The sequence below is a fragment of the Nannospalax galili genome, unplaced genomic scaffold, assembly GCF_000622305.1.
Source record: "Nannospalax galili isolate Female #2095 unplaced genomic scaffold, S.galili_v1.0 scaffold875, whole genome shotgun sequence".
In the NCBI taxonomy this organism is placed as follows: Eukaryota; Metazoa; Chordata; class Mammalia; order Rodentia; family Spalacidae; genus Nannospalax; species Nannospalax galili.
In genome coordinates, this window is record NW_008337059.1 from 259432 (window position 1) to 274143 (window position 14712).

The 14712-nt window shown below is 37.2% G+C and overlaps 1 protein-coding gene across 1 annotated transcript in view; it reads right to left on the bottom strand.

Moving 5' to 3' along the window:
- Abcc2 (ATP binding cassette subfamily C member 2) overlaps positions 1-9779 on the bottom strand; it is an 82117-nt gene extending 72338 nt beyond the window's left edge. Inside the window, exons 1-2 of the mRNA XM_008831935.2 lie at positions 9652-9779; positions 7854-8027 (exon numbers count right to left, since the gene is read on the bottom strand). Coding sequence (XP_008830157.1) covers positions 7854-8027; positions 9652-9681 — 204 coding nt within the window. The 5' untranslated portion in view covers positions 9682-9779. The remainder of the gene's footprint in view (positions 1-7853; positions 8028-9651) is intronic.
- Between the last annotated feature and the right edge of the window lie 4933 nt (positions 9780-14712).

The following is a 14712-nucleotide window of genomic DNA, read 5'->3' on the forward strand; positions in this document are numbered from 1 at the left end:
CTCACTATGTAGACCAGGCTGGCCTTCAACTCACAGAGATCCGCCTGCCTCTGCCTCGGGAATGCTGGGACTAAAGGCGTGTGCCACCACGCCTGGCCAATAAATACTTTTAATATTATGTTAAAATGAAAAAAATAGGCTACACAACTGCATATGAGTTCAATTATATTTTTGAAATAAGCATTAAAATGGGAGTTTACACTTCAAAATGCCAAATTTAGTTCATTTATTTATCCTCCATCACACTCCATCGCACTGAAATTACAATTTGGAAGTATCCAGGAGATAATTCCATTTAGCACTGAAAATAGAAATAGAGAAATGTCAGCTCAGTCGTGATGGTCAGCATTGATTTTCAACTTGACAAGATCTAGAATCACCAGTGATATGCCTCTGGCCATGCCTGTAGGGGATTTTCTAGATTAGGTTGAGATAAGACCCATCCAAGCTGGGAGCCACCATTCCCTGAGCTGGGGTCCTAGACCAAATAAGAAGGAAAAAACCAGCTGAGGAACAACACCCACCATTTTCTGCTTTGTGACCACAGATAGAACATGACTGATTGCCTCAAGAGCCTGCCAATAGGACTTCCCTGCTATGGTAGATTCTTACCTTGAACTGTGAGCCAAAATAAATTCTTTATGCCCTTAAGTTGCTTTGTCAGGTTATTTTATCATAGCAAGAGGAAAAGTAACCAAGACATCAGTAGATTAAGTATGTTTTAGAAGAGAAAATAAGCTATCAGCGGTGACAGAAACAGTAGCAGAGAAAACCATAGCTTCTCTCTCCCCACAAAAAAATAAATAAATAAAAAATTTGAAAAAACAAAACAGCAGTGAGTATCAGGGCTAGACCTCACTGGCTCCTGTGCTGGTATCTCTGCCTGCACCCCATAGATTCACCCTCCATTCTGTTCCTTCAAGCCTTCAATGTGATCACAGCCCAGGTGCCTTTATAAATACAGCCTCTTCAAATTTTCTTGTTTTGTCTCAACTTTACCCTGGTAAAGTTGCCTACTGAAAGCCATTCTCTTCTTCCTTACATAAGCCACCATTAGTAAAATATACAGTCTATGAAACTACAGCAATGGTATCAGCATGCACAAGGCCCATGCAAACTCTAATCAGACAAAACCCAGGGTAGAACTGGGGAAATGAACAGTAGGCCCCACTCTTAGCCTAAGAACTATTGGCAGCTGATTACTGCTGGGTGAGGAAGGGTTGATTTTCTTTAAGGGAGAGACTCCAGATAGGCTGACTAGACCTCAGTGGATGAACTTGCAATGAGACACATCTGGATACACTAACTTGACTTAATAGGCCTTAGCATGACAGAATGCATGAAATCCAGTGAGGGGCTATACAGGGGGTGCAGATGGAGGAGGGGGTATAAAGAGAATTAAGATGTTTTATATGAAATGCGCAAAAATTCAATAAAAATATACATTAAAAATTTACAATAAAGATATATACAGTCTACATAGCCAAGTCACATACTTGAGTGGAACCTGAACCCCTCCGTCTCCAACCCCATGAGGTAAATCAAAACCAATCATGATGGTCTCATTCTTTTGAACTGTGACTACTTTAGCCTTGGGCATGTGCCATAATTATGGCCAAAAATAAGTAGGGGTAGCTTGTACGGGATTCTGAAAAAGGTTTTTCTTACTGATCAGTGATATCTATAACCAGAACACAAAGAGGTCTTACAACTCACTGATAAAAAGATACAACCTAATTTTAAAATGAGCAAAATGTTTAAACAGACATTTCTCCAAAGAAATTATACAAATGGAAGTGAACATGTGAAAAGATGTGCAACATCATTGGTCGTTTAGGAAAATTCAAATCAAAACTACAATGAGAGGGTCAGGGAGATGGCTCAGTGAGTAAGATTACTTGCTGAGCAAGCTTGAAGACCCAAGTTCAAATCCCTAGCCTCCATGTAAAAAACTGGGTATAGTTGCAGTGTGTGTCTCTGTAGCCCCTTTGCTGGGGTAGAAAGTTGGAATTGGGAGACAGGAGGATTTCTGGGGCTTTCTGGTAACAAGCCTAGCTCTAGGTTTGCTAAGAGATCTCATCTCAAGGGAATAAGGTGGCGAGTGACAGAGCAGGATGCCCAGCATGCTCCTTTGGCCTCTGCACCTGCACAAATCCATGTATATGCGCCACACACTCATTCACAAAATAAAATAATAATAACCAAATCTATGAGATACCACTTCACATTTAACTAAAATGAAAAAGATGGTCAATAAAAAGTCTTGCTGAAAATGAGTATTACAGCCTTCCTACATTGCTAATGAGAACATAAAAGGGTACAGGTGCTTTGGATCAGTTTTCCAATTCCTCAAAATATGAAATGTAGAGTTGCCACATAACCCAGAAATTCTACTTCTAAGTAAATACCCAAGAAAACTAAAAACCTATGTCTAACCAAAAGTCTTGCACACAAATGTTCCTAACAATATCATTTAATATAGACAAAGCAATCTAAATGTTTTTTAGCTGATAAACAGATAAACAAAATGTGATATAGACATAAAATATTGTTCAGTCATAAAAGGAATGAAATGCTGATACACACTATAATATGGATACATCTTTACAATGTTATGCTATTTGAAAAAGGCATACACAAAAAAGCATATATTCTAGGTCATAAACATATACGATTACATTTATATATGAAACAGTCAAATAAAGTACATTTAGAGACTGGAAGAAGATTCATCATTGCCAGGGGCTAAGATAGGAGGGGCAGGAAGAAATGGCTTGAGTCTCAATACTGGGTGAGAAAAAGTTCTAGTGTAGCTAGTAGTAATGAGTCTACAGCGTTGTATATTTTATCATGATAAAATAAACTTGAAAAAAGAAATAAAGTACTAATTCATGCTACACATAGATAAACCTTAAAAAACTGCTAAGTAAAATGTTAGACAGTGGTGGCACACACCTTTAATCCCAGCACTCAGGAGGCAGAGGCAGGGATTAAAGGCGTGCGGATCTCTGTGAGTTCAAGGCCAGCCTGGTCTATATACTGAGTTCCAGGACAGCTGGAGCTACACGGAGACCCTGTCTCAAAAAGACCAAAAAAAAAAAAAAGTTAGACAGTGAAGACTATATAGTATACAATTCTTGATATATATGAAAAATTATATATAAAATGCCCTGAATAGACAAATTATATAGGCAAATCGTATAGATACAAACAGGTTAGTGCTTACCAGAGACAAGGGGTGGGATGGGACTTGGGGGGGAGAAGTGGAAAGTTATTGCTTAGTAGGTACAGAGTTGTTTTGGAGTGATCAACCACAAGTTGATTAACACATAGGCCTTTGGGGACATCTGAGATCCAAACTACAGCAGAAAAACAGGAAAGAGAATAGTAATCAGATGCTTAATTGAAGTTCTGTGTGTAGAACTGATACGATTATACCAGTTGCTTCCTTCTTTCCCCAAGCCTATACCATTACTGTAAATTACCAACAGCTTTATCAATCAACTCCACCCCCAGCCCAGACTAAAGCAAGGATGTACTCTCTTCCTGAGAAGGACTAGCAAGTAGTAGAGTTACTGGTGCCCCAAGTAAATTCATCTTTATTTTATACACATGGGGCAGAGAGGTACAGCCTAGGCTTCTTCTCCTGAGGGGAACTGGTAAGTACACACAGATAGTTGTCCAGAACTCAGAGCTCAATATCTGCTTCACATCAGGGAGAGGCCAGTTATGGAAGTCAACAAATAAAGGAAGAGGTAGTTACCCCAGCCACCTGGGCTCATTAAGGCTTTTATTCACAAATGCAAGTAGAGCTAGAAAATTGCTAGGCCATTGAGAAAAACCAATATTAGCAAAGAAGACATAAGATAAACAGAACAATTGATTCTTGGATGAAACAAAGAGAAGTGAAGAGAATTTTAAGTTATTTTAAAATTAATGTTCTAAAACAGATTTAGGAAGACACTGTATCTTTTCAACAGGTGGCTTTTTTAAAAGTATATTCAGAAATGAAGAATTCTTATTAATTGCTGACTGGTAAAATAAAGTTTCAATAGGATAACAGAAAGAAAGAATTGGAAAAATCTCCTAGAACATAGAGGAAAAGAAAAATAAACATTTAAAGGAGAATAAAAGAGAGAAATTGAGGCGGAAACTCCATCAGAGAACTCCACAAAAGAAATTCTAGAGATGGAATTTCAAAGTTAAAAGAAAGGAAATGCAAGAGCAATCTATGAAAATTTCCCAGAGACAGCAAAAATCTGAGCCTTTAGTTTGAATGACCTACTGATCTATGAAGTCAGATTCTTATGAAATTTCAAAATATAAAGAATAAAAAGCATCTAGGGGCTGGAGAGATGGCTCAGTGGTTAAAAGCACTGGGTGTTCTTGCAGAGGACCCAAGTTCAAGTCCCGGCACCCACATGGAAGCTAACAACTGACCCTAACTCCAGTTCCAGGGGACCCGACACCCTCTTCTGGGTTTTGCATGACACGGGTACACTAACATACATGTAGGCAACACACTCATACACATATAATAAAAATAAAAATTTAAAAAAAGAATAAAGATCATCTAGCAAGGATAATAGAAATAAGACTTCCTAGTAGCACAAGATTCTGGAGAACAATATAGCACAATTTTCAGAGCTTAAAAAAAAAGGAAGTTAGAATTCCCTAAGCATATGAGTATTTTTAGAATGTCAAGAGACTTTGCTATTACTCTTTCTGAAAATTTTATTTGAAGATGCTCTCCTGTAGAAGGGATTCAAGAAATGTGAGCACACTAATCCTCTAATGTTTACAGACAAGCACCAAAAGTAGAATTTAAAATTAGTTATAAAGGTGACAAGTAGAAAAAATGTTTTGGAAAAAAACAATTCAAGCTGGGTGTAGTGGTCCACAGCTTGCGTTTAGTATCAGTTCTGAACACAGAATTTCAATTAACCTTCCAAACTCTGTCCTGTTTCCAGTTTCTTCCTCTCATTTTTTTAAGTCTTTCTTTTAAAATGTTTTTTTCCCTTGAGATGGAGTCTCCCTGTAGCCCCAGATGATCTGGAACCTGCTGTGTAAACCAGGCTGGCCTCAATCTCAGAGATGTCTCTGCGTCCCAAGTGCACCACCACACCTGGCAAAACTTTTAGTTTTGATTTATTTAAGAGAGTGGAAGGAAACAAGAAAATATTAACCTGGAGTTTATCAGAATGATATAATTATCAGTGGATTTGATTTTCTTCTTATTTCTCTGGAGTGTCTAAACTTTCTACAGTAACCATAGATTCCTTTTTCATCACTAGAAACTTGCACACATTTGTATCAACAACAAGAAAATATTATGGTTATGTAATGATTTACTAAGTCTTTAATACTCTTTTGACTTTGATCTCTGATTCATTAGCATTCAATCAGTGACTTTATTTTATTTTATTTTTTATGTGTACGAGTGTATTGCTTGCATGTATGTGAGTGTACCCATGTTGTGCAATGCTGAGGACGTCAGAAAAGGGCTTCGGATTCCCCTGGAACTGGAGTTAAGGACAGTTTGTAGCCACTGTGTGGGTGCTGGGAATTGAACCCAGGTCCTCTGCAAGAGCAGTCAGTGCTCTTAACCGCTGAGCCAACTCTCCAGCCCAACAGTGACTTTATTACATCTCTATAAAGAAATATATCCCCTTGGTATTAAAAAAGGGACTCTTATTTGGTCATATTCACTACCTCCCCACTTATGCAAGGCCTTCTTTTTCTCAGTGCTTTATGAATACCGAGGCACTCTGGTTAAAATTACTCATTATTCATGGGGCCTACTTCTACCACTTCCCTAACAGAGAGGATATTTTTCATGGACTTAATCCACCCAGAAGCCCTGCCTATTACCGGACAGCCATTTTTGTTAGAATTTTCTTCTATCAACTTAGTTAAAATCTGAAATAACCTCCATTCTTTTGATCTTGTTTACTGAAATGTTTCAGAACAAGTTAGGCAATTTTCTGTTACAGTTCTGCAAATATTCCCAGATCTTATTCCTGGATCAATATCAAGTTTATTCTTGTTGCACCTCTCATGCTGAATACAGCATTTCCACAGCTTTTAAATCCAATTCATTCAATTACCTAAGCTCTCTGTGTCCTTTACTGAAAATACATCTTTAAACAAACAAACCTGGGGAGTCAGTTACATTTGGTCAAGCAGGTGGACTGAGTCCAGTTGAGATAAATCCCATACTGATGACCAAACAACTGCAGCAATACCAACTCAGGTGAGTCAGAGAGGGAAAACAGCTGAAATGCAGAGAGAAGAGGAAGCTGAGAAGTAAAAACAAGTTGAAGATTGAGCAGAGAAGGTTCTCATTGAAGTGAATTTTTACTTCATAATGAATTATTTTTTATTATTTGAGAGGAGAAATCAATTATTCTGAGAAGTAGTTAAACCTATACCTGTCACCCTCTGAATAGGGACCAAAATTTTTAAATATAAATTACAAATGGGTCTCCAGACTAGATTAGGATGGATAGGTTTGGGGGGGTAACTATCCCATTGAGTTTTTTTCTCTACAGAGATTTGTATTTTTAAGTTAAACATAATGTTTAAACAGAGTGCTAACTCTATATTCATATAATAGAATAATGTTCAGCCATAAAAAGGAACAACATCCTGAAAATACAAGGATAAACCTTGAAAACATTGTGCTAAGAGAAGCAGTTGTAAAGGACCATGTAGTGAATGGTTATATTCATACGAAATGCTTAGAAGAGGCAATCTCTAGAGACAGCAAGTAAATTAGTGTTGTTGAGGAGTAAGAAAGAGGGACAGATACAGGCTAAAGGATTTATTTTCAAAGGACTGAAAGTGTTTTAAAATTGACTGTGGTGATGGTTGTACATATCCATGGATATACTAAAAAACTGAATTGTATTTATGGGAGAATTTATGGTATGTGAATCATATCTCCAAAATTGTTCTTAAAAAATTGTCAAATTTTAGTGGAATGGGATACTGATTTGCACACTGCTGATCCTCTTCTCGAAAACTCAAGAAAGATGAAAGAAGCCTCCTAAAGTAATTGACAATAATCACAAGATCTGACTCATCTGCAAAGGTACTGAAGCATGATGTTGAATGTTTAGAGTCTAACATATACTTGACTCAAACCCTACTACTAGGATGCATTTGATAACAACATTAAGATAGACAAACAGACAAAAATCAAGCAAAAGAAGCAGATGGTAGATTTTATAAGTAATTTCACAGCCTTCCAAGACAGATTCCTGAGTTATCTGGGGCTGGCTGGGAGCTCCTCCCCTCATTCTTCCTGGGCTCTGTGATATGCCTGTACCCTTTCCATTACTTCCCTACTCTGGCTTGTCACTACCCATACTAACCCTCCCTCCACTATGAACGATCTGCTGACTGTTGCAAAACTTTGGAAAAAGCTATTTTAGATCTAAGCTTTGGGAGATAAGTCATGTTTAGATTGCCTGCATGGTACAAAACAATTCATTTGAATCTCATGTTAGGTGCCAATTGAATTATAATATCTTGATTTATTCGAACAGCTTAAAGACAGATGATCCAGTGTTCACTTCTCAAGGGCAGAAAAGATAATGCCAAATTGACTTATCATTTGTGCTTAGGGACCCTAATATTTGTAAGAATAAAGAGTCACTATTCTTTCACAAAAACCAAAGGTACTTTGACTAAGAAGTATGACAATGGGGTCAGTGTATGGATCTTCCTGAGACAGCAGTACTGTTAAAGCTGATTAGAGACTGGGACAAAGACGTTAACACCCCTCCCCAAGGAAATGCCTCTACTGTGCACCATGGAATTAGAGTTTGAAAATAGTAGGGTTACTGTACCTGCTTAGCAAGGTAGAATTTAGTTATAGAAGATCTCTTGGTTCTGGATCTATAAACATGGAAAAGCTGCCAAGGGGCCAAAAGCCAAAGAAAGCCCAAGGGAATCCACACAAGAACAGTTTGTTCAAAGCATAGTGGCAGGTCCGCTTCTGGTCTATCCAGGAATGAGGAATTCTGGGGGACCAAAAGGGAAAGATTGTTGGATAGATGCATTTTTAAAAGGCAGCCTATTCTCCCAACATCCCCCACATGCTTCCAAACTAATTCAATTTCATGTCTCTAACAAGCCTTGCTTTTCATCTATCTGTAGTTTCCTGCTCACCATCATTCATATAACATATTACATTAATACACATTCACTGTTTAATAACATTTAGTGGCTTTTCTCACAAACCCAATCTCTAAAAACTTATCTGCCTGTGATTTTAAGTGAATTTCTATCCTGGCTATTCTGAGTAAAACACATTACAACACTCAACAAATTATATGAAGAAGAAAGACTATTTCTCATTCCAAAGGGGAGAATAGTTCACTGGGTGTAAGAACTTGTTAGTTTCTAACACTATCTAAACTCACTAGTAGATGTTCTAACATGCAGTCACCAGACAGGCAGAGTGCTTAGTCATACCATGACATTTAGCCTATTGTGGTCAAACTTATGTCAAAACCAAGGGGGTCTGGTACATTGTGGCACAGGAGTGGCAAGGGCACTATTGGATAGAAAGCTTACTCTAAGTATGTTTTACATGAGGCTTTGCATGCCGTAATAAATGGAAGTGTCTTATGGAGTGGGATGGGGCACCAGTTCCTATATCTGAGTCACGTGAAAGTAGATTTTTCTTTTTTCCATACATTTAAATTCTTTCATATAACTATTGGTACAGACTCTTCAAAGAAAAGGTTAAAGTGCTCGACAAGATGATTTGTTGGACAATTCTCAGAGACAAGAGATGGCCTGCTGCCTTCTAGGGGTATCCATGTCCTGGCTTCAAGGACCTTGGTGCCTAAGTTCTTCCTAACGTATAAGGACTGCTGTTGTGCTCTGCAATTCCATTCCTTTTCCTCTCATTGCTATGGAAAGCCACCAAACTTTAGACTTCAGAAGAGTCACCTAACATATTTGAATTTTGTTAATCATCCCAGTTGAAATGGATGCTAGGAGTTTGCAGACAATACTCAGAACCACTAAGTACAAGGTCTCATCCCACTCTCCATCCCACTAAGCCATTTGGAAGTGTTGATTGTACTCTTCTTGTTCATCCTCCAAATACTCGACCCTTTTTCAGTGGTGCGTCTTCCTTTCTTTCTCTAAAAACAGTATTGCCTAATTCTAGTTGTTAAAAATTATCTTAATGCTTGTAATGCCCAAATTTATAATCCTGGTCCCAATTCACAGTCCATACCATCAGCGGCCAGCATCTCTAGAACTTATTATCATTTTAACATCAACACATCCCAAGAGAATTCAGACATGGGCCTTTCTCCTCTTTCTTCTATACAAAGTGTAAAATAACAAATTTGCATTCTTAACACTGAAAAATTGCATTTTTTCCCTCTATTTCTCTAATAGAAGGCTATTTTGAAGCTAGTTAGTCCAAGAAAATAGTCTGGGATACAATAAACATATGTTAAAGAATAAGTTATATTATATTTCCCAGATGATATATCCTCTGAAAACACTATTTTCTTTTCTCTAAAAACCTGGACTTGAGACCAACTGAGTGGCAGCCACTCTTATGTAATCTGTCCCTGTCTGAGTTTGAGAAAAGTAACCAAGAGAATAAATATAATTTCTCACCCAAAAAGTAGAGTTGCAGAACTCCTCCATGACTATTCCCTGAGCACTTCTGGAAAGATTTTTCTGTGACTTTGTTTCTTCTTTAATCTTTTCCTCAAAGAAAGCAGGTGTTGAGTAGCAATGTGCCTTTTCCCCTTCAATGTCCCAATTAAAGGCAGGGCCCCTGACCTTTCATCCTAACAACTTAATAGTTAACCTTGTTGGATGCATGCTTAACTCATCCCAGTGGGTAGCCATGTGACTGAGGCTCTCCAGGAACAGACTTGCCAACTCCCCACAGCCTCTGTAATATGGCCATAAATAGAAGGAACCAATGAAAGATGTTAGTATAGTTGACTAGTAAGCCAGGAATGTAGCATGCTTTCATTCTCCTGAGTACAATTACCCAAAAAGCATCAATAGAGGGATATGCATCCATAAACATGGAGTTTCACTTATGTTTGAACTTTAATAAGAGTTTACAGAAATGAGAAATATTAATTCCTCTGGATTTTTAATTAAGAACATATAAAGCATGATTTAAAGGAGTACAAACTTTGTTTGAAAAGGTCAGGTTATAAAAGAGCATGGGCAATATAAAAAGTTGGGTACAATTTAGATAATTAATCTAGCTGATAGGATTGTAGGTAAGGTTTATTTTCCTTTCTGCTTTTCCAAATTTTCTGATTTTTCTGTAATTATCAGATATGATTCATATAATAATATTTTAAAGGCACATAACAAAATTTATCACGTTGGCCATTTCTAAGCATATAATTCAGTAATGTTAAGTGTATTCATATTGTTAGCTAATCTCCAGAACTTTCCACGTCACAAAACCGAAATTCTATGTCAGTTTCCCACTATTTCCTCTCTCCAGTAAAGCACAGTTATTTTAATACAGAGCACCCTAAAGCAACAATAGCAAGTCATACCCAATTGGAGGATCATGTAGAACCAACCTTTTTGGTTATCAAAACAAAAGCAAACATAGTTCTGAAATTGTACAGGACAATTCATTTATAATATATTATTTCAATAAACAAGAATATATTAATTTGTTGATATTATCATCAAAATGGTTGTCTCCCACTCTCCAAAAATCATGTAAAGAGATACAGCAAATATACAAGGACAGTAGATATATAAGAAACTAGTTTAACTTGTTTAAGCACAATAGTTTTTCATGACTTTCCTAATAATACCTAAATACATTAATATCTGTTTGGAAAATACTAAGTTAGAGCATGGGTAGACAAAATATAACTAAATTTTTTTTTGGTCTTTTTGAGACAGGGTCTCCCTGTAGCCCCAGCTGTCCTGGAACTCACTATGTAGACCAGGCTGGCCTTGAACTCACAGAGATCCGCCTGCCTCTGCCTCCCAAGTGCTGGGAATTAAAGGTATGTGCCACCACTCCAGGCTAGATAATTTCAATCTAAAACTTTCTTCAGTGAGATTATATCATCTTAAAATAAGATATAACTCTTATTAGAAAATAACTTCTATGTTTTCCTATGTGTCTATAGCAGTGTTAAAGTGATTTAGTCCTTGTGATAAGATCAGATCCAGGGTCAGATGTGGACAAAATATCAATATAATGCCAAATTGGAGAGAAGTCATTTTCAGGTACTGTAAATATGTTATAATAAAACATCAGAGCAGAGGAGAGGGATGACTCTGAGTATAGAGTGCTGACTGTCACTAGAAACTGTAACCAATAGAATCTTCTATATTGCCACTTACATTGTTTTAAGAACCAAGCATTATGTCTCCCATGATATAGTTAAAAAGGAGATTTAAATTTCCACCAATGAGTATCATAGCTGAAAAAGTTGAACATAAACCTGCTCAAACTCTTAAGTTCACAGTTTTTGTGAAAAAGTGTGTTATTTTCTCTTTCCTGTGACCAAATACCTGACAAGAAGCAACTTAAGGACGGAGGTGTGCTACTTTGTTTTTGTCAACAACACAAACTAGAGACATCTGGGAAGAGGGACTCTCAGTTGAGGAATTTCCTCCAATAGATTGGCTTTTGGCCATGTCTCTGAAACATTTTTTTTAAATATTTTATTTATTATTTTTATTTTATGTGTATTCATGTATTGCTTGCATGTAGGTAAGTGCACCCATGTCATGCAATGCCTTCGGAGGACAGAAGAGGCTGTTGGATCCCCTGGAACTGGAGTTAGGACAGTTAACTGCTATGTGGGTGCTGGGATTTGAACCCAGGTCTTCTGCTAGAACAACCAGTGTTCTTACCTGCTGAGCCATCTCTCCAGCCCCGTGAAACATTTTCTTAATTATTAATTAATGCAGGAGGGTCCATCCCCTGTGGGCATGCCATCCTTGAGCAGGTGGACCTGGGCTATGTAAAGAGCATAACTGAGCAAGCCAGGGAAAACAGTAAGCAACTTTCCTCTGTGTTCTCTGTTTCAGTTTCTGCCTCCAGGTTCCTGTTTTGGAACCAGGATGATGGACTGTTAGCTGTAAGCCAAATAAACCCTTTACTAAGTTGCTTTTGGTCATGGTGTTGATCATAACAACAGAAAAGTAACTAGGACAGAATGGTTTATTTTGGTTAACAGTTTAAAAGATACAGTCTATCATGGCAAGAAAGGGATGGCAGCAGTAGCCTGAGTGGGTGGTCACATTGAAACCTTAGTCAGAAAGCAAAGAGAGGAGAGGAAGAACAGCCAGGCTGTAAGACCTCAAGGCCTGCCCCTATTGACTCACTGTTCTATCCATTTTCTTGCAAATGACATAATTTCATTTTTCTTTATGGTTGAATAATACTCCATTGTGTATATATACCATCTTTTCTTTATTCGTTCATCTGTTGATGGGCACTGAGACAGATTCCATTAAAGTAACTATTGGGATCAGTGCCACAAAGAACATGGGGACACAGATGTATCCATTGTATGTTGATTTGGATTCCTTTGGGTATGTATCTAAGACTGGTAGAGCATGATCACATAAGAGTGCATTTTATTTTTTTAAAAAACATCCATATTGACTTCTATAGTGGCTGTACAAATTTACATTAACATTAATAGTATTACTATATGGGGTCTCCCCTCAGTCCACCCTCACATCCGTACTAGCATTTATTTTCTTGATAATAGTCATTCTGACTTGAATGACATGGAATCTCAATGTAGTTTTGATTTGCATGTCCCTGATGGATAAGTATGTTAAGCATTTTTTAAAAATTATGCATAAAGGGGCTAGAGAGATGGCTCAGTGGGTTAAGAGCCCTGACTGCTCTTGCAGAGGACCCGGGTTCAATTCCCAGCACTCACATGGCAGCTACGAACCGTCCTTAACTCCAGTTCCAGGGGAATCTGAAGCCCTCTTCTGACATCCTCGGCATTGCACGACACAGGTGCACTCACATACATGCAGGCAATACACTTGTATACAAAAAGTAAAAATAATATTTAAAAATATGTTTAAAAAATTTTATGCATATGAGAGTTTTGCCTGCATGTATGTAAGGGCATTGATGTGGATGCAATATCCACAAAAGTCAAAGAGGGCATCGGATTCCTTGGAACTGGAGTTATAGATAGTTGTTAGTCACCATGTGGGTGCTGGGAATTGAACCCAGGTCCTCTGCAAGAGCAGCCTGTGCTCTTAGCTCTTGAGCCATCTCTCCAGTCCATGTTGAGCACTTTTTTCATATATTAGCCATTTGTATTTACATTTTTGAGATCTATTCAATTTACTTGCCCATTTATTGATTACATTATTTGTTGTTTTGGTGTTTGTTTTTTTAATTCTTCATATAGTCTAGACATATATCCCTGGCAGATGAATAGCTGATAGATTTTCTCCAATTCTGTAGGCTCATTCTTCACTTTGTGGAGAAACTTTTCAATTTCACTTGTCAGTTCTTGCTATTATGTCCTGAGGTATTGTAGTTCTCTTCAGAAGGTTGTTGACTATGCTTTTATCTTGAAGCATTTTCCCATTTTCCCCTAGTCAGTTCCTATTTTGCATTAAGATCTTTGATCCCTTTTGAATTGATTTTTGTGCAGACTGAGAGATAAAGACCAGTTTCATTCTTCTACATATGGATATCTAGTTTTCCCAGCACTATTTGTTGAAGAGGCTATCTTTCCTCCAATGCATGTTTTTGGTAAATTTGTCAAGAATCAATGGCTATAACTGCATGGGTCTATTTACGTTTTATCCCATTGGTCTGGGTATCTGTTTCTCTACTGGTACCATATGGTTTTGTTTCTATGGTACTGTGAAATCAGGTACCAGGATACTGCCAGTATTGCTCTTTTGGCTATTTGGGGTCTTTCGTGCTTTCAAATGAATTTTTTCCCCATTTTTTGAACAATGTCGTTGGAATTTTTATGGGTATTGTATTAAATCTACAGATTGTCCTTTTGGCAATATTAATTCTACCAATCCATGATTTTGTGTTTTAAAGTTTTTATTATAGAGGTCTTTTGCCTCCTTGGTTAGGTTTATTCCTAGGTTTGGGGAGTTTGTTTTTAGGCTACTATGAATGGGACTGTTTCCTTGATTTCTTTCTCAGCATATTTGATACTAGTATACAGAAGAACTACTGATTTTCGTATGTTGCTTTTGTATCTTGCTACTCTGCTGAAAGTGTTTACTGGAGCTAAGAAATTTCTGGTAGAATCTTCAGTGTATTTTTAAAATTATTTATTTAATAACCACATACTTAGAAGAAGCATTTCATTACAACAGCATTGACATTTTCAATAACAATTTCCTGAGCTAAGATGCATCTCTTTCATAATTGGCTGTAAATTTTTAGGTTCACAGTTGAATTATTACAGTTATATAATATTGTACTTAGTATAAACCTTATAAAACATAACATTAAATGAGGTTTTAACCCTTAAAAAAGATCTCCATTTCATTATTAAAATACAGAGTTTCATATAGAAAAATTCATTTTTAGTGCAATTGACATTAAAATGTTTGCACATGACTTTCTAATATCTATGCATCAGATTATTACTATTCACAGTCACTTACTTTCTGAGCTCCTTGGCATCTGAGCATGGATATAAAGTCATCAGGTAGATTTCAATG